The sequence below is a fragment of the Pseudophryne corroboree genome, chromosome 6 (genome assembly GCF_028390025.1).
Source record: "Pseudophryne corroboree isolate aPseCor3 chromosome 6, aPseCor3.hap2, whole genome shotgun sequence".
Lineage (NCBI taxonomy): Eukaryota > Metazoa > Chordata > Amphibia > Anura > Myobatrachidae > Pseudophryne > Pseudophryne corroboree.
The window spans coordinates 271,483,852-271,507,930 of record NC_086449.1 but is presented as its reverse complement, the minus strand read 5'-3'; the positions used below and the strand labels follow the sequence as shown (position 1 = coordinate 271,507,930).

The window sequence follows — 24,079 nt, the reverse complement described above, 5'->3', positions numbered from 1 at the left end:
GTTGATGGGGATGTGCATCGGGGGGCGTCATCTCTTGCAAAAGGGGTGCAGTTGATGATAGAGGCTATTAGAGATGTGTTGAATATTGCTGATAAAACACCAGGTTGAGGAGGCTTACTTCACTGACAATAAGAAAAGCCTCGCTAACCTTCCCTGCATCTATGGAATGAAATGCTATATTTGAGAAATCCTGGGAAAACCCGGAGAAAAAAATTTCAAGTCCCTAGAAAGGTTCTGGTTGCTTTACCTGAGGAGGATAGGAAAACATGGGAAAACCCACCCATAGTTGACCGTGTGTATCCAGACTCTCAAAAAAGGTGGTTTTACCTGTTCCGGGATCTACCGCGTTAAAAGAACCGGCTGATCGCAAAATTGACACTACGCTCAAATCCATATACACGACTTCAGGGGCGATACTACGTCCTACTATTGCCTGTGCATGGATTTCCAAAGCTATAGTAAAGTGGTCAGGCACGTTACTTGAAGATTTGTATACAATGGATAAAAGTGACGTTGAATTGTTTTCACGTAACATTCAGGATTCTGCAGGATTTATGGTGGAATCCATGAAAGACCTGGGTACGATGGCTGCAGGGATATCTTCCATGTCTGTCTCAGCTCATAGAGAACTTTGGCTGCGCCAGTAGTCTGCCGACGCGGAATCTAGGAGAGGTGTGGAGAACCTACCCTACACAGGTCAGGCTCTCTTTGGGGAAGCATTGGATGCGTGGATTTCCACGGCTACCACGGGTAAGTCACCTTTTCTTCCCTCAGCTGCGCCTGCTACGAAGAAACCATTTTATTCGGCTACTTCACGATCCTTTCGGGCTGCTAAAACAAGAAAGGCCAAGCCGTTTAACACCTTCTTTAGCGGAGGTCGGCCAAAATCCAAGAAACCTGCTGCTGCGAGTTCCCAGGAACAGAAGTTTGCTTCAGGTACGTCAAAGTCCTCAGCATGACGGTGGACCGCGCGGCCTGGAGGTAGGGCCAGAGGGGGGCGAGGCTCAGGCATTTGAGCCACATCTGGGTGTCGTCCGGCCTGGATCCCTGGGTGCAGGATATTGTGTTCCAGGGGTACAGGCAGGAGTTTCAAGATTTCCCGCCTCACCGATTCTTCAAATCAGGCTTGCCAGCTTTGCTGGCAGACAGGGCTATCCTACAGGAAGCCATCCAAAGGTTGGTGGAGTCACAGGTCATTGTACCAGTTCCACCTAATTTGCAAAACAAAGGTTACTATTCGAACCTTTTCATGGTACCGAAACCGGATGGTTCGGTCAGGCCCATTTTGAACTTGGAATCGCTAAACCCCTTTCTGAGGGAGTTCAAGTTCAAAATGGAGTCTCCGAGGTCGGTGATATCAGGTCTGGAGGAGGGGGAATTCCTGGTATGCCTGGATATCAAGGATGCGTACCTCCACATTCCGATTTGGCCGCCGCATCAGGCTTTTCTCCGATTGGCACTATTAGACAGTCATTTTCAGTTCCAGGCCCTACCATTCGGCCTCTCCACAGCACCGAGGGTGTTCACCAAGGTGATGGCGGAGATGATGGTTCTCCTACGCAGACAAGGGGTGAATATAATCCCGTATCTGGACGATCTGCTGATAAAGACATCGTCCAAGGAGAAGCTGTTACAGTCCATTGTTCTCACGACTCATCTACTCAGAGAACACAGTTGGATCCTGAATCTTCCAAAATCACATTTGGATCCGACCAGGAGGCTGTCTTTTCTGGGGATGATCCTCGACACAGAAGTGCAGAGGGTGTTTCTTCCGGAGGAGAACGCGTTGGTGATACAAATAATGGTCCGGGATGTCCTGAAGCCAGCCCGGGTTTGGTTCATAAGTGTATTTGCCTTCTTTGGAAGATGGTGACCTCTTACGAGGCTCTGCAGTATGGGAAGTTTCATACTTGGCCCTTCCAAATGGATCTCCTGGACAAGTGGTCGGGATCTCATCTACACATGCACCAGAGAATACATCTGTCACCAAAAGCCAGGATTTCACTCCTCTGGTGGCTACAATGACCTTACCTTCTAGATGGCTGCAGGTTCGGGATTCAGGACTGGATCCTTATATCCATGGATGCAAGTCTCCGGAGCTGGGGCGCAGTCACTCGGGAAAGTCTTCCAAAGAAGGTGGTCAAGTCTGGAAGTCATCCTACCAATAAACATTCTGGAACTAAGAGCCGTTTACAACGGTCTTCTCCAAGCGGCCCATCTTCTGCGAGATTGGACCATTCAAGTGCAGTCGGACAATGTAACAACAGTGGCTTACATAAACCGACAGGGCGGAATGAAGAGCAGAGCTGCAATGTCAGAGGTAACAAGAATAATCCTCTGGGCAGAAAAACACGCATTGGCGCTGTAAGCGATCTTCATTCCGGGAGTAGACAACTGGGAAGCGGACTTCCTCAGCAGACACAATCTCCATCCAGGAGAGTGGGGACTCCATCCGGAGGTGTTCAGGGAGGTAACAGACCTTTGGGGTGTACCTCAAACAGACATGATGGCCTCTCGTCTCAACAAGAAGCTTCGGTGGTATTGTTCCAGGTCGAGGGACCCGCAAGCCGTGGCGGTGGATGCCCTAGTGACTCTATCGGTGTTCCGGTCGGTGTACGCGTTTTCTCCACTTCCACTCATTCAAAGAGTTCTAAAGCTCATATGGAGAACAAGAGTTCAAGCGATCCTCATTGCTCTAGACTGGCAGAGAAGGGCTTGGTACGCGGATCTTCTGGATCTACTGCTAGAAGAGCCGAGACCTCTTCCTCTTCGGGAGGACCTGCTGCAGCAGGGGCCCTTCGCCTATCAAGACTTACCGCGGCTACGTTTGACGGCATAGAAGTTGAACGCCAGATATTACTGTAGCTCGGATGGGCATTCCGAACAAGGTTATTCCTACCCTGATACAGGCTAGGAAAGGAGTAATGTCTAAACATTATCATCATATTTTGAAAAATTATGTATCTTGGTGTGAGTCCAAGAAGTTTCCTACAGTGGAGTTTCAACTGGGACATTTTCTCCTCTTCCTGCAAGCAGGTGTGGATATGGGCCTGAGGTTGGGATCTGTAAAGGTCCAGATTTCGTCCCTATCCATTTTCTTCCAGAAACAGTTGGCTTCCCTCCCTGAGGTTCAGACTTTTCTGAAAGGGGTTCTGCACATCCAGCCTCCCTTTGTGCCACCTACGGCGCCCTGGGATCTTACCGTGGGGTTACAATTCCTCCAATCGGATTGGTTCGAACCTCTACCGGAGGTTGAGGTCAAATTTCTCACATGGAAGGCTGTCACTTTGTTGGCCTTAGCTTCTGCTAGATGTGTGTCAGAGTTTGGGGCTTTGTCTTGTAAGAACCCCTACTTGATCTTCCATGAAGATAGTGCTGAGCTCCGGACACGTCAGTAGTCCCTTCCGTAGGTTGTGTTGGCATTTCATATCAACCAACCTATTGTGGTGCCAGTGGCTACTGACTACTCAATTTCCTCAAAGTCCTTGGATGTTGTAAGGGCTCTGCTCGTCACAGAAAATCGGACACTGTTTGTCCTGTATGATCCCAAAAAACTTGGGTGTCCTGCTTCTAAGCAGACGATCTCTCGCTGGATCAAGTTCACTATCCTGCATGCGTATTCTACGGCAGGCTTGCTGTATCCTACGTCTGTGAAGGCCCACTCTACTCGTAAGGTGGATCTTCCTGGGCGGCTGCCCGGGGTGTCTCGGCTTTATAGCTTTGCCGAGCGGCTACTTGGTCTGAATCGAACACGTTTGCAAAGTTCTACAGGTGCGATACTTTGGCCTCTGAGGACCTGTAGTTTGGTCAATCAGTTCTGCAAGAGCCTCCGCGCTCTCCCTCCCGTTCTAGGATCTTTGGTACATCCCCATGGTACTAATGTGGACCCCAGCATCCTCTAGGACGTAAGAGAAAATAGGATTTTAATTACCTACCTGTAAATCCTTTTCTCGTAGTCCGTAGAGGATGCTGGGCGCCTGGCCATCGCTTTGTGATCCTGCAGTGGTTACTTTGTTCAGTACTGCTTAAGTTCTTGGTTTAGTACTGTTTTGTTACTTGGTTAAGTAATATTGTTCAGCCGTTGCTGATGTTTCAGGCTAGTCAGCTTGTTTTGCCTTGTATGTGTGAGCTGGTGTGAATCTCGTCACTATCTGTAAAATCCTTCTCTCGAAGTTGTCCGTCTCCTTGGGCACAGTTTCTAGACTGATTCTGGTAGGAGGGGCATAGAGGGAGGTTCCAGCCCACACACTCAAACTCTTGAAGTGCCAGTGGCTCCTAGTGGACCCGTCTATACCCCATGGTACTGATGTGGACCCCAGCATCCTCAACGGACTACGAGAAAAGGACTTACCGGTAGGTTATTAAAATCCTATTATTGCTGCTGTACCTGAATTGCACATTGGCCCGAGTTGTTCGCTCGCAAGCTGCTTTTAGCAGGTTTGCACACGCTAAGCCGCCGCCTACTGGGAGTGAATCTTCGCTTATCAAAATTGCGACCAAAAGATTCGCAATATTGCGAAAAGACTTCTCTGTGCAGTTTCTGAGTAGCTCGAGACTTACTCTTCCAGTGCGATCAGTTCAGTGCTTGTCGTTCCTGGTTTGACGTCACAAACACACCCAGCGTTCGCCCAGACACTTCTCCGTTTCTCCAGCCACTCCCACGTTTTTCCCAGAAATGGTAGCGTTTTTTCAAACACTCCCATAAAACGGCCAGTTTCCGCCCAGAAACACCCACTTCCTGTCAATCACATTACGAACACCAGAACGAAGAAAAAACCTCGTAATGCCGTGAGTAAAATACCTAACTGCATAGCAAATTTACTTGGCGCAGTCGCAGTGCGAACATTGCACATGCGCATTTAGCGGAAAATCGCTGCGATGCGAAGAAAATTACTGAGCGAACAACTCGGAATGACCACCATTGATGTAACTCTTATCTAGTAAAGTAACTATTATACTATGCTAGATAACGAGATCATGCATAAACACTTGGCTACAAATCTTTACCTGGAATCACCAATGTACTACATTATTTATAAATGTTTTCTTATGGTGTCGGCATTCCACCATTGAAACTCCGCAGTATACTGTCAGTTCATGGAGCTATAGCATATCAAATGGGATCATCTAAAACATGACCTGTACCAGGAATAAAAGGAGTCTGCATTTCACAAGATATCACCACTGTTTTGCTGTAAATAAGAAGACCCAGACAGGTGCTTTATCAGTCAAAAGATTAATTATAAAGAAGAAACTCGTCTTGTCAGTAATGATATGTGCAGATTGCATTGAAAACAAATTCTGCATTGTTTCAAGAATCCTTTACATACTGTAGGCAACAATCCCCATTGAACTTTGAAGGCCTGGGTAGATTTGGAAATGTGCAGCATCATAATTGTCATAGCTTCATGCGTCCAGTGAATTAGTTATAATTTCTTGCTGCAAGTGGGTACTTTGATCACCACAAGCAAATTTGACAAAAGTAAATTCATTCATTAAAATGTCAATCACCTTAAGTTTAACAGTTGTTGTTACCAAAAAGGTATTTGTATATTTTGGTTTAAAATGTTCCAGATGTTGAAACAAGACCATTGAAGTCTGAGCAGACTCTTCATGGTGACAGAATTTGGGCTGGCAACATTGATCCTCTGTCCCAGTGGCATAGTGTTTCATTGTCCTACTGATAGTGGTGCTACCACCAACTAAATAGCATCAGTCATACTATTCTGTCTTATGTTGTGCGGCACTGATATTTTTACCATGGTCATCTGTGCGTTATTAAGCGCACTATCATTTGTTACATGGGTTATCATGGGGGTTGAAAAAATGTCTTTATAAAAAATAAATTATGTCATTTAATTATATGTACAGCATAAAACAAAGAATGCGACAGAAACTTCTAAAAGCAGAGGGAGGAGGCATAGTACCAAAGCTTGCACCCTCATGAAACAATAAAAACACACTAATACCCCTTTCAGACCAAGCCTCTGACCTGTGACTGGTGTAAAAGGGTCAACCCAGGTTGTGTTTCCCGGGATCTCGACCCTGGTCAAACACAGGACAGACCAGGTCTTCAAAGTATCTAATAGGTAATATTGTTTGTGTCAATATAGACGTTACAGTAATATATAATACATATTTAACTCATTTACTACCTTTAATAAATTGTGATGGTCAAAATGTGTTGAAATTAAATATTCATTATGTCCCATACGCCTACTGAATTAGCACAAGCGTTAGCTTGACTATGTAAAATTACTTTGTTAATGCTATGCGTTATTAAGCGCTCTCTCTCATTTGTTACATGGGTTTTCATGGGGATTGAAAATATTTCTTTATAAAAATAAATTGTGTCATTTAATTATATGTTCAGCATAAAACAAAGAATGCCACAGAAACGTCTAAAAGCAGAGGCAGGATGCATAAGTACCAAAGCTTGCACTCACCCTCATGAAATAATAAAAACACACTAATACCCCTTTCAGACCAAGCCTCTGACCTGTGATTGGTGTGAAAGGGTCAACCCAGGTTGTGTGTCCTGGGATCTCAACCCTGGTCAAACACAGGATTGACCCAGGTCTTCAAAGTATCTTAATAGGTAATATTGTTTGTGTCAATATAAAGGTTACAGTATTGCATAATACATATTTAACTCATTTACTACCTTTAATAAATTCTGATGGTCACAATGTGTTGGAATGAAATATTCATTATGTCCCATACACCTACTGAATTAGCACGAACATTAGCTTGACTATGGAAAATTACTTTGTTAATGCTATTAATCCAAAAATAGGTTACCGAAAACCAAGACATGCCCTTATCAGAGACTCCACATTTAGTACTCCTAGGAACATCAATGAACTGTACACACATAATATTTCACAGCATTATCAGAAAAATACACGGCAAAAGTGATGTCATAAATGATCATACCACTGGTTAATAAAAACCGTAGAGATATTTCAATTCTCCATTAGTGCAGTGCTATGTTAAATTGAATCTATTATAAGGGCGCATCACCGAATTAGAACAGAGAAGCAGTGACTTTGTGAATATACAAAGAGACAAAACTCAGGTAAATTTTAGAGAAAGAATAGACGATAACTCACTGAAAAAGATTATGACCATGTCACAGATTCTTATTTTACTGGCTGCCTAAGTCAGTGAGGAAGCCAGGCAGAAAAATGTTCCAGAAATTGTTTGGGTTGCCCAGGTGGGTGCTAGATATCAGGAACATGCAGAGAGAAATTGGTGAAAATCCTCATAGAATGTACTGTACCTAATATGATGTAAATGTGAGTGATATAATTTAAATTAGAACTGTGTATGTGAAAAATTATGATAATAATAGTCCAACCTCTCCTCCTTTACTGTTACCAAGCTTGAAGGTGTCTGTGAAGTGGAGACCACCATGTGACAGTGGTGCAGGGGAGGCCGTGTCTGATTGTGTGAGCACTGTTTCTGTTATATTCAACAGGTTGAGTTTTTTTTAGATGAAGAGGTCATGGATGGATCTTAATTTGTTGCAAAAAGAGCATGCATTTCATAAGGCACATTTTAGTGACTTGGAGGGTGATGGGAGACACGTGATGTTTATGAGGTTTACTGGACTTCTGTTGTGAATCAGCTGAATGTGAGTGTGGCATGTGGGTGGGGACAGTATTTGGTGATATGTCTCCATGAGTGTTAATAAGAAGGGAGTGGTTTTCTGATGAGTTGCAGGAAGATTGAAGAATGTAATAGCCTTAGAGAAGTCACCATAGTGCGAGATTAGAAAAAGTAGTTTGTGGTACATGGTGATTTTGGATTAAAAGTATATATATATTTAGGATAGTACATAAGGAAATGGCAAGTTCTCTGGTGACATTACTTGGTCTCAGATGTTGTTCAATGTTTGTTCAACTGTTTAACTGTCATGAATAAGACACTTATTTCACACTTTGTGTATTCCCACAGCCACAGCACTTTCAAAGGAATAAATGTATAAATAAATTGTTAAAGATAAATATTAAAATATTTGTGAAAAACAACGGAAGCATGTACATCTAGTTGGAAGTGAACTGGTGTATGCAGTGTCTAAACAGGGAGTTCAGTGTAGAATGTCCAGGTTATACAGACAGCAGGTGTTTGAAGCAATCCTTCCAGAGTAGTGTTTGTTTTTGTTGTGTACTCCATCTGTTTTCTTTTGTTTTAACACTGGTATGACACCAATATTATGATTAAATTATATATAGGACTTTGAAGTAAGCACTTAGATTGTAAGCACCTACAGCCCTAAGGCCTACATACATAACTATATATATATATATATATATATATATATATATATATATACACTATAATGTATATTTCATTTAAATTGTTTTTGTCTATGCTAATTTGTCTACTATAGGACATTGTTTACAGATTGCAGAGCTCACTTTTAACAAAAATGCCATTATTATGTTATTGTTTGTCTTTTTTCCACAGCCCTTTATCTTCTTTAAGAGACCACCTGTCAGTCTTATTCACATGTAATACACAGAGGACTGAATATATGAGTTAGCAGGCAACTGGGGCTAACATTATTTAAGCTCTAATACCCATATACTGCGAAATGTACATTTTGTTGTGCCTTGTAAATAAGTTAACAATGGAGTATACATTTACTTTATGTCTTGTATATAGTTAGCCTTGTTCTCGACAGAGTTACGCATATAACCTTTTTGAGGTTATTTTCAGTTTATTGCCATTTTCCACTTCTCAGCCTTTATGAAATATTGTCGTCTCTGATATTACTGCAATTTCTGATACACAATACCTACTAATCTACTTTTATATATGATGTTCATTGTCTTCCCCTCTAGTTTCCACCTTCAAGCTGTACCAGCGAGCTAAGCATGTGTACAGCGAGGCCGCAAGAGTTTTAACCTTTAAGAAGGTTTGTGATGAGGCACCTGCCAATGCCGTCCAGCTGCTGGGAGACCTCATGAACCAGAGCCATGTGAGCTGCAGAGACATGTATGAGTGCAGCTGCTTTGAGCTGGATCAGCTGGTGGACATCTGTCTGTAAGTTTTGACAACTACAGCAACAAAAAGCTTTTGGCTTTCTGTTTGATTTGAAGATGAATCCATGACATCAGTTACTAAAATATCAGCCCCTTTGGCACCATAGTTACAAAGTGACTAATTTCTTCTTTTGTCTTTGGTCTAACAGTGAATGGTTAAATCGTAGAAACTTATATTCTTGAGGTTAACCACAAAGTGAATCTTTCTTAAACACATGTTCTTCCTCTAGTGCACATTACAATCTGGATTTTCTATTTAATGCATATACATATTTTGCTATAAATTTGTTTGTATGGATTTATTACAGGCGTTGAATATTATTGCTTAGTAAAAATAATACATGATAACAACAAACCCAAAAAATGGAGTTGCATGTTGTAAGATCCGACAAAGCAAGAATCTATGGAGAGGGATGTATCATCTATTTGGAACATGTCACTAGCATGCTCCTTCCCTTAGGATGTGCCCCAGGAGACGTGCCCATACCACCATTTTAAAGTGACAACCAAAATTGATTTACCAATTCTGTATTACTGCGAGAGGAATCGCTAGAGTATTAAAACGTTGATAGTAGAGTACATGTATTATTGTAGACTTCTATGTTATCTGATAACAGAATGCCTCCTACCACTGTGACGTGGATGTTGCACTTCAATTGCTTGGTTTACAGAATGACTAATAGACTACTCAGGTCACCAGACCACAGACCTTTAACACTAAGTTGGTGGCCTGTGAAGTTTTGGACATAATTTATTTAGCAACCTACAAAACAGCAAGAGGGGAAGCCCAGACATAGAAATGATAGTGTTATAGTGTGTATAATACCTGCGCAAAATAACTGTATAGAAGATATTTTGTTAGAAATCCAAATTGCTGGAAAAAAACAAGTTCCTCTTACTTGTGTACTTGGAATAAATGTAGAGTAATATCCCCTGGTGCAATAATGGAGTAAAAGGCAATCGGGACTAATAGGTAGAAAGGAATAAAGACATAAAAGGAAAAATGTAAAACAATAGTCTGCTTCTTTTTTTCTAGATATTAAAAATAAGATGTGCTTATGGACCATGCATTATACAAAGGTCAATATATTTGTATGCATTATATATTTGTATCGTTTACAGAAAAATCTGTAAACAATTTCAAATCTGACTTCATATATCTCTGAAAAGAAATAAAATTGCATTCGTTCATAAAACGGTAGTTGATATGCAGGGCTTGACAGATTTCTCTAAAATCTAGGCGCCAAGATGAAAGTATAAGAGCCAGACCACCATGGCCCCCCTCCCAAAAAAAAATATTATAAAAATAAAATCTAAAACCACCCCTCGCAGCCACATTACTGAGCAGCTTCCCCCCAACCCCCAGGCAAACCAAACCCCACAGCCACACAACTAAGGGGGTACCTACAGGCAAATCAGCCCTCCGCAGTCACACTGCTGTGCAGCTACCCCGGGCAAACGCGGACACATTAATGAGCAGATAACACACACACACACACACACACCCCCAGCAAACAACAAACGCACACATTAATGAGCAGATAACACACACACACACCCCCAGCAAACAACAAACGCGGACACATTAATGAACAGATAACACACACACACCCCCAGCAAACAACAAACGCAGACACATTAATGAGCAGATAACACACACACACCCCCAGCAAACAACAAACGCAGACAGATTAATGAGCAGATAACACACACACACCCCCAGCAAACAACAAACGCAGACACATTAATGAGCAGATAACACACACACACCCCCAGCAAACAACAAACGCGGACACATTAATGAGCAGATAACACACACACACCACTCCCCCCAGCAAACAACAATGAGCAGATAATTCCCACGGGCAACCAACTCTTCCACATCCACAATAGTCAATGCAGGTTGTAATGGACACTCAGCACATGCACTCCATTGCATGAACTGGCTGCCGCAATATAGGCACGGCCAAAAATCTACACTGGGGCTGAAGAGGATCTGTTTCCTCCCTCCCTGCATAATCTAGTAGAGAGGCAGCAAAATCTAGGGGGCATGACGACCTGTCCCCTGAGATTTGTCGAGCCCTGTTGTTATGGTTATAAATTCCAAAAGATCGTCAACCTATTTTTCATGATTTGAGTCTCAATAACTTTCAAGACAGTCAATCGCATTGCAGTGCTATGTAACTGTCCAGAGGTCTATGATTTCTCTGGCTGGGTCCACAGGATAACATTGGGATATTGTCGAGCGACAGCGAAAATGGCACCAACACGGTCACGAGTTTTCTGGCCTCCCAGGATGCATTGGGGCCTCCACTATATAGTCCCGCCCACTGACTCAGTCAGATCAGTTTTTTGCTTGGTACGGCAGGAAGCCGCATGGTCATAGGGCTGCTGTGAGAGCAGCCTCAAGCTTTTATTATTTTATTTTTATAGACTTATTATATTGTTTTTTTTTTAGCGACCTATCTTAACAGCGTCTTAAACGCATTCTAGAAAGAGTCGCTCCAACAACTCCCCACCGGGTTGCAACAACGCTTACCTTCGGGTATCAGTGCTGTCTCGACGGGCGTCTGTGTCGGATATTCTAGCAGGTCCAGCAGACGTAACCAGGCTGTGGCCAGAGCATGGGGAGACGGTGAGTCTATGGACTTCCTCTTACTAGAGGGGTCAGGACACAGCTACACTGATTTTGGTGGAGACTACAAACAGTGTGTTGATGCGCCGAACATCTAGAGTGCGACAGCGCTACGCTCCGGGGATCATAGGCGCCAGGACTAGGTAGAGGCCGCGATCCTGGGAGTTTAAGTCAACAGGGGGATTCAGACGCTCTCCTGGCCGTCCCTCCTCCGAGTTCATGGCCATTTCCCACGTGTTTCTCGTTTAATGAACTAAATGACCTCACTTCCGGCTCAGACGCTACCACGAGGGTACTCGGTCGTAGCTTAGACGCTGCGGTTGTGTACACTGGAGATAAACCCGCCCAGACCGAGTCGCAGGCCTTAGCGTCTGCATACACGTGGAAGTCGCTCAGCGTCCGTGTCCGTTGGTGAGCGTCCGTGTCCGTTATCAGTTATCGAGAGCGGCAGTGTACACCAGTAGCGTCTGAATCCACTCAGCGTCTTACGAGCGTATTTGCTTGGATATGGAAGTGTGGTGAGTCTCCCTGTATCCCGCTCTACGGAGGCAGGGTATACAGTACTAAAAATTCTCTCTACTTCTTAGTATGCATTGTTAATTTTTAGTACCTATTGCATATGAGACCTGTATATTACTGTGTTTTCTGCATGCTATGTTGAAAAAAAGAACCAGTTTAAAACAGAAGTACACTTTTCCTACTTATGTATAAGTTGTTATGGAGGTTGTATTCTCATATGGCAGTGTCTAATGCTTTAACATGTGACTGACTGCTAGTATGTGTGCTGACTTTTCTGTGTAATGTCAGTCCTGTTCTGACCCTCAAATCAGGTGCACTGTGGTCAGATTGATCTCACCTCTATATACTGACATATAGGGTGATTTTCAGTCACAAATTGTGTAGTCAATAACAGGTTAATACCATGTCTGTGAGCGGCAAAAGTGATGATGAGAATTTATCAAGCACTCCTACAGCCCTAACATGCTTATCTTGTAAGTCAGGGGTAATTGATATGAATCAATTGGTCACTTATGAGGGTTTGTGTGCAAACTGTTTCGCTTTTCAGCGAAGTAAGAAACACGAGTTAGTTCAACCACTAACAGAGCCACCATGGAATATGTTCGCAAAGACTCTGTCTTCAATAGCGGACAGGTTAGCTCCGGTAGCACCACCTCAAGGGTTAGGTTACACTATGAACCCATACATGCAGCTCCCTTCCTATGGTTTGGTTCCAGTAGCCTCTACAAGCAACCAAGGGGCAGGTAAGACTAAGGCAGATACGTCTGTGTGGCAGACTACACAAGATGATACATCGGATGATGATGATACAATAGATTCAACTCCGTATGATGATCAGTCGCAGAGCTTTAGTTCAGAAGATGTAGCTGAACTTATTAATGCTGTTAAGGCTGTTCTCTCGTTGGAAGAGCCAGCCAAGACGGTGTTAAAAGCTAAAGCACCTGTATTTAAACAAACAAAATCAGTGAAAGCTGAATTCCCAGCGTCAGATGAGCTGACGGAAATGATGGATGAGTCTTGGGCAGCGCCCAGTAAAAAGTATAAGATTCCTAAGAGGTGGAATTCTTATTATCCATTTCCTGCTGTGGATTGTTCGAAAAGAGAAGTTCCTCCAAAAGTAGATGCACATGTTCTGCGACTCGTGCATAAATCTGCTTTACCACTGTCATCTACCTCATTGAATGATGTCACAGACAGAAGGGTAGAGAGCCTGTTGAAAAATATTTTTTCTCTAGTAGGAGCAGTGGTAAGACCTGCTATGGTTTCGGCCTGGGTAGCAAAGGCAATGGGTGAATGGATAGAGGAACTAGAGAATGACATCCCTTCTCCTACTAGGGAGCAAGAGGATCGTTTTTGCCGTTTAAGACAATCTGCCCAGTATTTGGAAGAAGCAGCAATTGACGTAGGCACAGTTGCTTCTAAAGCTTCAGCCTTGACAGTAGTCGCTCGCAGAGCAGTTTGGCTACGGACCTGGAAGGCAGATGCGGAGTCCAAGAAAGAATTGGAAGCATTGCCTTTTGTCGGTAATATATTATTTGGAAAACCTTTATCGGATATCCTAGAATCAGAGGTTGAATCAGATTTCCGGCTGCTTATAACCCTAAGTCCAAGGGTTTAAAATTTTGCTCATTTTGTTGGCAAAGCAAAGCGAAAGCTAAAGAGGAGCCTAAGCAACCCCAGTTTAAATCCAGGGGTAGGAAGCAGTGGGCTAGCAAAAAGCCAGCTTCCAAACCTGAACAGAAACCGTCAGCCTGAAGAGACTGGTCTCTGCCTGGAGGATTCCAGGGTTGGGGGCCGACTCCTTCTTTTTGCACACATATGGCAACAGTCAACAGCAGATGCTTGGGTGCAGAAGGTAGTATCTCAGGGGTATGGGTTCCCTTTCAGGAGGCAGCCTCCTCAAAGATTTTTTTGCACCAGCCCGTCTCGTATAGAGTCGAAGGCCAATTTCCTGCAAGAAGCAGTCCAAAAATTACTGCAGTCAGGTGTGATTGTCCCAGTACCTACATCACAAAGGGGACAGGGGTTTTACTCCAATCTATTTCTAATCCAGAAACCAAATGGGTCATACCGACCAATTCTAAATCTGAAAATGTTGAACAAATACATATGGATCCCGAAGTTCCACATGGAGACGTTACGCTCCATAATGTTGGCTATGGAACCGGGAGATTACATGGTATCTCTGGATGTACTGGATGCTTACCTACATGTGCCTATAGCACTATCACATCAGTGTTACCTCAGGTTTGCCATCCTCCAGGAACATTTCCAGTTCCAAGCTCTGCCGTTCGGACTAGCTACAGCACCCAGGGTGTTAACCAAAATCATGGTGGTTATGGCAGCTTGTCTGCGCAAACAGGGGATAAGAATATTCTCATACCTCGACGACCTGTTAATCTTAGCACAGTCGCAAGATTTACTGTTGAGCCATCTTCAACAGACAATAGTTTGTTTACAGAGACACGGGTGGCTCATAAATTGGGAAAAGTCGTCCCTGAATCCGTCACAGCGGATGGTTCATTTGGGGGCCATATTGAATTCAGACCTACAGAAAGTTCTCTTACCAGAGAAAAAGATAGTCAAGGTGCAGGTCATGGCTCAGGAAGCGTTGCAAGCCCAGACAATGTCAGTCCATGCAGTAATGCGACTGTTGGGTCTGATGGTAGTAACCTTCGACATGGTGCAATATGCGCAATTCCACTCCAGACCATTGCAGCACCTTATTCTTTACCAAATGGAACGGAAATCATCAGACGATAAAGAAGCAGATGATAAAGATTCCAGTAAATGTAAAAAGGTCTCTAGCGTGGTGGCTACAGACAGACCATTTAAACAAGGGGAGACCCTTTTGGATAAGAGTGGCAAGTCCTGACAACAGATGCCAGCCTGCAGGGCTGGGGGGCGGTACTCGGAAGCCTATGGTTCCAAGGAAAGTGGACCGCAAGGGAAAGTCGCCTGCCAATAAATCTGTTAGAAATAAGGGCCATTTACTTGGCTTTGGTTCAGGCAAAGGACAATCTACAAGGAAGACCAGTCCAGATCCGCTCAGACAATGCGACAGCGGTAGCATACCTCAATCATCAAGGAGGAACTCACAGCAAGAGACTGATGGAGGAAGTAACTCCCATTCTAAAATGGGCAGAACTCCATCTCCCGGCATTGTCAGCAGTATTTGTCCCGGGTGTACTAAATTGGGAAGCGGATTTTCTCAGTCGGCACACCATTCAGGAAACTGAATGGGCACTACACCCTGAAGTGTTTCAGACACTGGTGAACAGATGGGGTCTACCGGAGATAGACCTTATGACATCTCGTCTAAACAACAAAGTTCCGAGGTACGGATCGAGAACAAAGGACCCAGGAGCGGTCCTGGTAGACGCACTGTCAGTAGAATGGAGATTTCAGCTGGCATATCTGTTCCTTCCAATATGTCTGTTACCCAGAGTAGTGAGAAAGATAAAACAGGCAAAGGGAGCAATCATTCTAATAGCTCCAGCTTGGCCAAGAAGGCATTGGTACACAGATCTGTTGAGAATGTCCGTGGAAGCACCGATACTGCTCCCTCAACGTCCAGATCTGCTAATGCAGGGTCCTTGTTGTCACAGTCATCTGGATCGCCTGTCTTTGACGGCGTGGCTGTTGAAACCTCTATCTTAGAGGCTAAAGGATTTTCGAAAAAAGTAATCCAAACTATGCTTAGAGCAAGAAAGCCTTCTTCGGCCCGTGTGTATCAAAGAATATGGCAAGCCTATATTCATTGGTGTACTGGAAAAAATTTCAATCCGAGGTCTTTTAAAGTAGCTAGGATTTGGGATTTCCTTCAAGCAGGATTGGATAAAGGGTTGAAAGTTGCTTCCTTGAAGGTTCAAGTTTCAGCGTTAACTGTATGGTTTCAGCAGAAGATTGCTGATTTACAGGATGTACGTACGTTTTTTCAAGGAGTAGTACATATTCAACCTCCATTTGTTCCTCCTGCAGCTCTCTGGGATTTGAATTTAGTTCTTAAATTTCCCCAGGGTCCTTTGTTTGAACCACTTGAGAGAGCAGATCTTAAGTGGTTAATGGTTAAAGTTCTTTTTTTACTGGCAATGGCGTCAGCCAGAAGAGTGTCAGATTTAGGAGCATTATCATGTAAGTCTCCTTTCCTACGTTTTTTTCCCAGACAGAGCAGTTCTCAGAACGAGATCTAGCTATCTTCCAAAGGTGGTATCAAAGTTTCAGCTGAATGAAGAGATTGTAGTCCCAGTTTTTCAGGTATCGGGACTATCTGCGGGAGAAGCGTCGCTGGACGTGGTCCGGGCTTTAAGAATCTACATAGATCGTAGTAGTGCCATCAGGAAAACAGATTCTCTCTTCATCCTCTACGGATTCCATAGAAGAGGATGGCCTGCTAGTAAACAGACGCTGGCGAGATGGCTCCGAATGGTAATATCAGAGGCTTATTCTCATGCAGATCTCCCTATTCCGGCTAATGTCTCTGCACACTCTACACGTTAGGTAGGTCCTTCTTGGGCAGCACAACAGGGTGCTTCAGCAGAACAGATATGTAAGGCAGCCACGTGGTCTTCCATAAACACATTCATTAGACATTATGCCTTGGATACTTTTGCCTCTCATGACGCAGACTTCGGGCGAAAGGTCCTCCTGTGCAATCAGGAGCGTCCCCACCACTAAAATGGCTTTGGGAATCCCAATGTTATCCTGTGGATAATCCTGTGGACCCAGCCATAGAAATATACGTTATAGTAAGAACTTACCGTTGATAATGTGATTTCTCTTATGTCCACAGGTATCCACAGGGATCCCACCCTGACGCATCTGATTTGAGGATCTAGACAATCACTAAAACCTCTTCCTTCTTGTATGGAAGGGTGTGCATGTGTGTTCTTATCGCCTAAACAGGTCTCTGCCTGATGTTCCTGCCTAAAATCGCTGTGGAAAGAACTGATCTGACTGAGTCAGTGGGCGGGACTATATAGTAGTGGCCCCAATGCATCCTGGGAGGCCAGAAAGCTCGTGATCGTGTTGGTGCCATTTTCGCTGTCGCTCGACAATATCCCAATGTTATCCTGTGGATACCTGTGGACATAAGAGAAATCACGTTATCAACGGTAAGTTCTTACCATAACGTATATTTCTTAAAAATCACCTGACTGGTGTCTGTTTTATTGTCCCAAAGAAATCAGCCAGGAGGTAGGCTGTCCATCTAAAGTTGGATTGCAGCAGTCTCTTGAGTCATACTGCAATTAGTGTAATACAGGTGCAGCTCCTTCCAAGCATCGGATGCTGGAAGTACTGTTTAAACATTAAAGTGTTAATGAGGTGTGCAGAGTAAACATACCCATTATGCAGTGTTTCTCCGGTATATGGCTGGTAGTGATGCTCTTAGTGCGGCTGCTTCCAATGTGCCGTGTCCGCGTTGCTGTAGTCATGTGTGTAGACTGTGGGATAGAGCTCCTACTGTCCCCTTGTCCGGGGTCCGTGACCTTTAATCTTTGCAAGTTGAAGGTTCCTACATGTTTCACCCGTACCTAAAGCTTCACCAGGAACAAATGTAATTTTATATATATACTAACTAGCGTACCCGGCGTTGCCCGGGATTTTAAGAATGTCTGTTTCCAAAAATAAATGTAAATATTAAACACATTGTATAAATAACATTGTAGATAGCTGAATACCCATGCTTTGCTACAGGATTATGATGGTAAATTAGAATGATAGTTGACAGTCGTTAATTTACGTTGGTTGGAGATCTAGTATATAGGCATATCTTGCTTCCCTGACGCACGTTATGTAGTGGCCGGACCCCTTTTTGGTCCCCCAAGGGACCCTGCTCTTCCCACTATACAACTCTCAGTCTGTGGCTTCCTGCTGCCTCCATTCCCCTCCTTACATCATGTCAGTGCCCCTGTGAAAATATAAAACATTTTTTTTTACAGTTTCCTATATAGCGCAGGACATTATGTTTCTCCTGATATAGTCTGTGCTGCTGAGGGACCGTGCTACTTCCACTATATAACTCTCAGTGTGTGGGTTTGTGCTACCTGCATTTCCCTCCTCGCATCATGTCACTGGCCCTGTCACATGCAGCCCTGTCATCACTGACATATCATGCATGTCCTCATATAGTCTGTGCTGCTGGCCCACCCCTAGGGGTGTTAATGGTGTGTTACCCCCCACAGTGTTTGTTCCCAGCTTGTAAGTCATATGTGTACCAAGTTTGTTGTGAATTGGGCCAGGCATTCAGGAGTTATGCTGTCTACTGACATACTCTGCGCTGCTGTCCCACCCCTAGGAGTGTCTGACCCCCACAGTGTTTGTTTCCAGAGTGTAAGTCATATGTGTACCAAGTTTGTTGTCAATTGCTCCAGGCCTTTCAGTTATGCTGTCTGCTGAAATACTTAGTGCGGCTGCCCCCCTCTAGGGGTGCTAGGGGTGTCTTCCCCCCACAGTGTTTGTTGCCAGATTGTAAGGCATATGTGTACCAATTTTTGAGTACATTGCTCCAGCAATTCCGGAGTTGTGCTGTCTCCTGATATACTCTGTGCTGCTGTCTGCCCCCCTAGGGGTGCTAGGGATTTAGATTGTTTTAGTTGCCTACGCTGTGTTTTAATACGCTAGTATGTAAAACTGTGGATTTGTATAGAAAGACAGAAGGACACATTTTCATTTTTATATATTAGATATACAGATATATAGGCGTATATGCAATTGCGGTCGAATTGCCGAAAATGTCGAAAAACGGGGCATTTTCGTAAAAAAAAAAATTCGACAATGCAATACAGTACTTTTCGACAAAAAAACTGACTTTTCAGATTCGACTTTTTGAAATTCGACAGTTAGCAAATTCGACATGTCTGCAATGGTAAAAATGCGGCTTTTCGACAAAAGTATATTCAATTGAAAAATGTCGATTCGACAACAGTGCTTTTCGACAGTAAATTCGTCAATTTCATTCCGCCTCACTTTGCTGGCGGAATCTAATAAAAAAAAATTAAAACATGTTTTTTGTGTTTTTTTTTTATTGCTAATAGCATATCTATTTATATTAGAAGGGATTAGGTACTTGGTTTGTCTATTAGGATTTTCAACTATTATTTATATATTTTTTAAAATAATATTTTTTTTTTCAACTGACTAAAATTGAGAGAGCATGGTTTTCAGTGGGAAGGGGTGGGAATGGGTTAAAATTCTGAAAAAAAAATGCGTGGGGTCCCCCCTCCTAAGCATAACCAGCCTCGGGCTCTTTGAGACGGTCCTGGTTGTAAAAATACGGGGGGGGGGGAATGGACAGGGGAGCCCCCGTATTTTTAGAACCAGCAACGGGCTCTGCGTCCGGTCCTGGTGCAAAAAATACGGGGGACAAAAAGCGTAGGGGTCCCCCGTATTTTTTGAACCAGCACCGGGCTCCACTAGCTGGGGAGATAATGCCACTTTTATACCGGTCCCTGCGGCCGTGGCATTAAATACCCAACTAGTCACCCCTGGCCGGGGTACCCTGGAGGAGTGACCGCTGACCGCAAAGATCCCACCATTGAATATAATGGAGGGTTTGTGCGATGCGCTGTCTGCCAGCTCAGACGCGCATAGGCAATCAGGAGAGTGCCACAAGGTGGCGCTCCCTGATTGCCTGAAGGGACCCTCTGTGACAGGAGTCACGGGGGGTGTCAGCATTCGGGGAAAGGGGTCCCATGTGTAAACATGGGACCCCTTTCAGTCCGTGTGGATCGGGTAAATGCAGTTTGTTTTTTTGCCAAGTACGTGGATTACAAAAAAGAACAGGACACTGGATTTAGGTGAGTATCATTTTATTTACAGGTACCCCGGATTCTACTTGGAGACGTGTGGACAGAGTCGGCGTGTCAACATAGGTAAGTATGAGTGTCGGCAATAAAGTTTTACTTTCAAGGTGTCTGTGTCCTGTTTTTATTTGGGATTTTTTTTCAGAAGAACTACAGGTACCAGCGCCCCCCCCCCCCCCCCGCATGCTGGTACTTGTGGTTCTCCAAGTACCAGCTTGCGGGGGAGGCTTGCTGGGATTTGTAGTTCTTCTGCAAAAAAAAAACATTCTTTCATTTTTACACATGGCTATCAGCCCCCCATCCGCAGCCCTTGGATGGGGGGGCAGCCTCGGGCTTCACCCCTGGCCCTTGGGTGGCTGGAGGGGGGGACCCCTTGATTTAAGGGGTCCCCACTCCAAGGTACCCCGGCCAGTGGTGACTAGTTGGGTATTTAATGCCACGGCCGCAGAGACCGGTATAAAAGTGTCCCCCGGCTGTGGCATTATCTCTCCAGCTAGTGGAGCCCGGTGCTGGTTCAAAAAATACGGGGGACCCCTACGCTTTTTGTCCCCCGTATTTTTTGCACCAGGACCGGACGCAGAGCCCGGTGCTGGTTCTAAAAATACGGGGGATCCCCTGTCCATTTTTACCTCGTATTTTTACAATCAGGACCGGCTCAAAGTGCCCGAGGCTGGTTATGCTTAGGAGTGGGGACCCCACGCAATTTTTTTTCGGGTTTTTTAACGATTTTTGTGCCATCCGAAAAGTCGAATCCAGGACGCACTTATCCGTCAATTGGTCCGTTTTTCGACAGCGGGACTGTCGAATCCGTTTTTTATTGAATATGTCGAATTCCTGCACCCACCGGCCGGAATTCGCCGGTCGAATTGTGTCGAATTTAAAAACGGGCGAAAAAATGCCGCAATTTGCCCGGAATTGCATATACCCCATATATTTTACAAGTATAGATATATAGATTTTATATTGTTAACACATTTATTTCTACTGTGGACATCTGTTTGACTGCAAATAATAATGTTTATTGAAGTAGATTGATATAATCAAAGCTTTGTATTATGCATGGTCCATAAATACACCATGTTTTTAATATATAGAAAAACTAAGCAGACTATTTTTTTACAACTATTCTCTTGTATCTTTATTCTTTTCCACCTATTATTCCTGCTTCCCTGTAACTTCATTATTGCGCCAAGGATATTTCACTATATTTACAGAAATTATACCAGTGCTTAAAAAGTCATGGATAGCTCTGGCATAAATAATGTCTGTTTTGCTTAAAATATAAATCACAGTAGAAATGAAATAAAATAAAAAAAATAGTTTAATAGTGGTCCGCATCATTAGTGACCAGCAAAATGTGGCAGGTCTGATTTAAGAGTAGCAGTACTGGACAGCAAGGCTTGTACTTGGTAGTAATCGTCCTTCACTGATATAAATTAATAATTCAGTGTAAACTGACTTCACATAACAATACAATAAACGCTTCCCCAAACTTGTGAGGCGATGCGGGTGGCACTTGTGCAGAAAGGTGTACTGATTGTTATATAGTTAAGTGGTTATTGAATACAGATGGGTTACAGTATGAGCGAAGGACAAAACTGCGCAGCAACTTTTGATCATGCTGTTTAGTTAGTTACAGTATATGTTGCAATATAAGTCATAAACAAGACCATGGACAACTGAAACATACTCCACCCTAGTTTAATTTTTGAGATGAGAAACACATTGCAGTAACCTTGGGCTAGATACAAAAATAGGTTCATATTATCGTGTGCCTAGAATTTCTATCTCCCCAAAGCAGAATCCTATTGTCACAACTCCAGGATACTTGATGAGGTACAGTAATGATGGTGCCTGCCCAGGCTACTTGTCATCTGAAGTGTCCAATCTTTATTGTAGCATAATAAACTACAGTTTTGATCCTCTAAGCCATCTGTCGAGCATACAGTTTAATGCTAGAAAGCATTTTAAACCAAACTCTGCTGTTGGTGCAATGAGAACCAAGGTGCGGCCTGCAAAGTGAAGTACCAGTGTCTGAATGGAATGCGGAGGAGTCGTTACATTTTGTTATGTATAGTGCCGAGCTTTCTTTCACCCACGGCAAAAGACTCCTCTGCACCCCAAACCCCAACCACACACACACACACACACACACACACACACACACACACACACACACACACACACGGTGGCACTCCTACCTAAATGTGTGAGTGTTTTAAGGGTATAGTGCAGCCTGTCCATGATCATGAAAAATGGTTTTCTTTTCCTCAACTTTGCAACATTTCACATTTGTACACATCTCTATTAGAAAAAACTTTATCCAATCAGATCCTCACATGTCTGTAAACTTCCCCACTTGCCACTCACATCAGGGTCGGTTCTAGACCTTGTGGCGCCCAGAGGCGAAAGTTTCCTCTGGCGCCCAAACCTCCCCCCTTCCCCCCCACCCCTCCCCCTGCGGCAGGTAAAACAGAGTTGGTGCGCGCCAAAGGTGTTCGCCCAAAAATAGTGGCATGGCTTCAGATGGGGCGTGGCCGTAGTTGTGCCCCCAGTAGATTTGCCCCAGTAGCTGTGTCCCCAGTAGATTTGCCCCCTCTAGTTGTGCTTAGTAAACAAACTCCTGAATCTGAAATCTGATTTCTCGTAACCTGTCAAAATAACGTTTTCCAAGACCCCGTTGGTACCTGTGGGAATGCTGACCTCAGTGTGTCCTCTTTCTCCATTGTCCCCACTGAGGATTATCTGCCTCAGCAGCTCTCTTACTAGCCCAGCTCTCCTGCCAGCCAGTTACGTGCCCCCTATTATGCTGGTGCTAGTTCTTTAAAAGGGGGGTTTATATTATCTGGGTATAATTGTTTGATTTTGCTGTTCTTGGGTACAGCAGAAAATATATTTCTCTTACGTCCTAGAGAATACTGGGGTTCTATTTGGTACCATAGGGTATAGATGGGTCCACTAGGAGCCATGGGCACATTTAAGAATTTGATAGTGTGGGGTGGCCCCTCCCTCTATGCCCCTACTACCAGACTCAGTTTAGGAAATGTGCCGGAGGAGCCGGTCACGCTTATGGAAGCTCCTGAAGAGTTTTCTGCATTTATTTTTCTATTTGTTATTTTCAGGCAGGACTGGATGGCACCAGCCTGCCTTTTTCATGGAACTTAGGAGGGGGAATGGCCCAACCTCTTGAAGGGTTAATGGTCCCATTCCCCGCTGACAGGACGCTAGCTCATGAGGGAATTATTCGCAAGCCCCACCGTGGCGAGCGTACATTCCTGCAGCAAGCCGCCACCCCTAACAGAGCGAGAAGATTGAAGAGTGGTGAGTACTAAATCGGCGTCCTGGTTAGGGGTCGCCGGCTATTATGGCGGCATGTGGGTACGGAGACACACGGCTTCTAATCAGGGCGGAATGTGTCTCCAGAGTCAGTACACAACTGCGTTCCAGTAGACTGTACCCAGTACCCACACTGGCAAAAACAGCCTTAAAACGGATCTCACTCCATTTTAAGCACTAGATTACCTCAGCCAGTATAAAAATGTGGGAAGACTGCGCACCATTGAAGTGGTGGGGCTTCACTATGAGCAGGTCCAGCAGCTCGCCAGCGCCATCTTCCCTCTGCAGTGGACACAGACGCTCACTGACAGGGACGCACAGCTCCTCCGGAGTGGCTCCAGATTACCTCAGCGGTACCAGGGGGTCATAGGGGGGAGCAATTACTAGTGTACTAAGTCCCCAATCTGGGTACTTAGTCTGCGACTCGGCTAAGCTTGGCATTAGCGATAAGGTCGCTGTGTGCTGGCTCCACTATACCTCTGTGTCTCCCTAGAAGGGCTCTTTGTGGGTTAGTTGTGCTTTTAACCTTTCCTGTATGTGTGTGTGTACTGTCACATTTCCAAATGTCAGGAAAAGAGTGTGTTTCATGTACGGCAGAGTGTTCCTCTTCCCCAGGGAGCTCGCTACTTCCCAGGTTAGCGGTGCTGAACTAGCATGGCTGGATTCCATTAAAGGAATGATTTCCAATATTTCTAATAAATTGTCCCGCAATGAGAAAGAGATGCAATACTTAA

The 24,079-nt window shown here is 44.2% G+C and overlaps 1 protein-coding gene across 1 annotated transcript in view; it reads left to right on the top strand.

Annotated features, from left to right (window-relative positions):
• The window catches only part of GALK2 (galactokinase 2), a 337,269-nt gene that overhangs the window by 273,252 nt on the left and 39,938 nt on the right, over positions 1 to 24,079 (top strand). Inside the window, exon 9 of the mRNA XM_063926027.1 lies at positions 8,850 to 9,051. Coding sequence (XP_063782097.1) covers positions 8,850 to 9,051 — 202 coding nt within the window. The remainder of the gene's footprint in view (positions 1 to 8,849; positions 9,052 to 24,079) is intronic.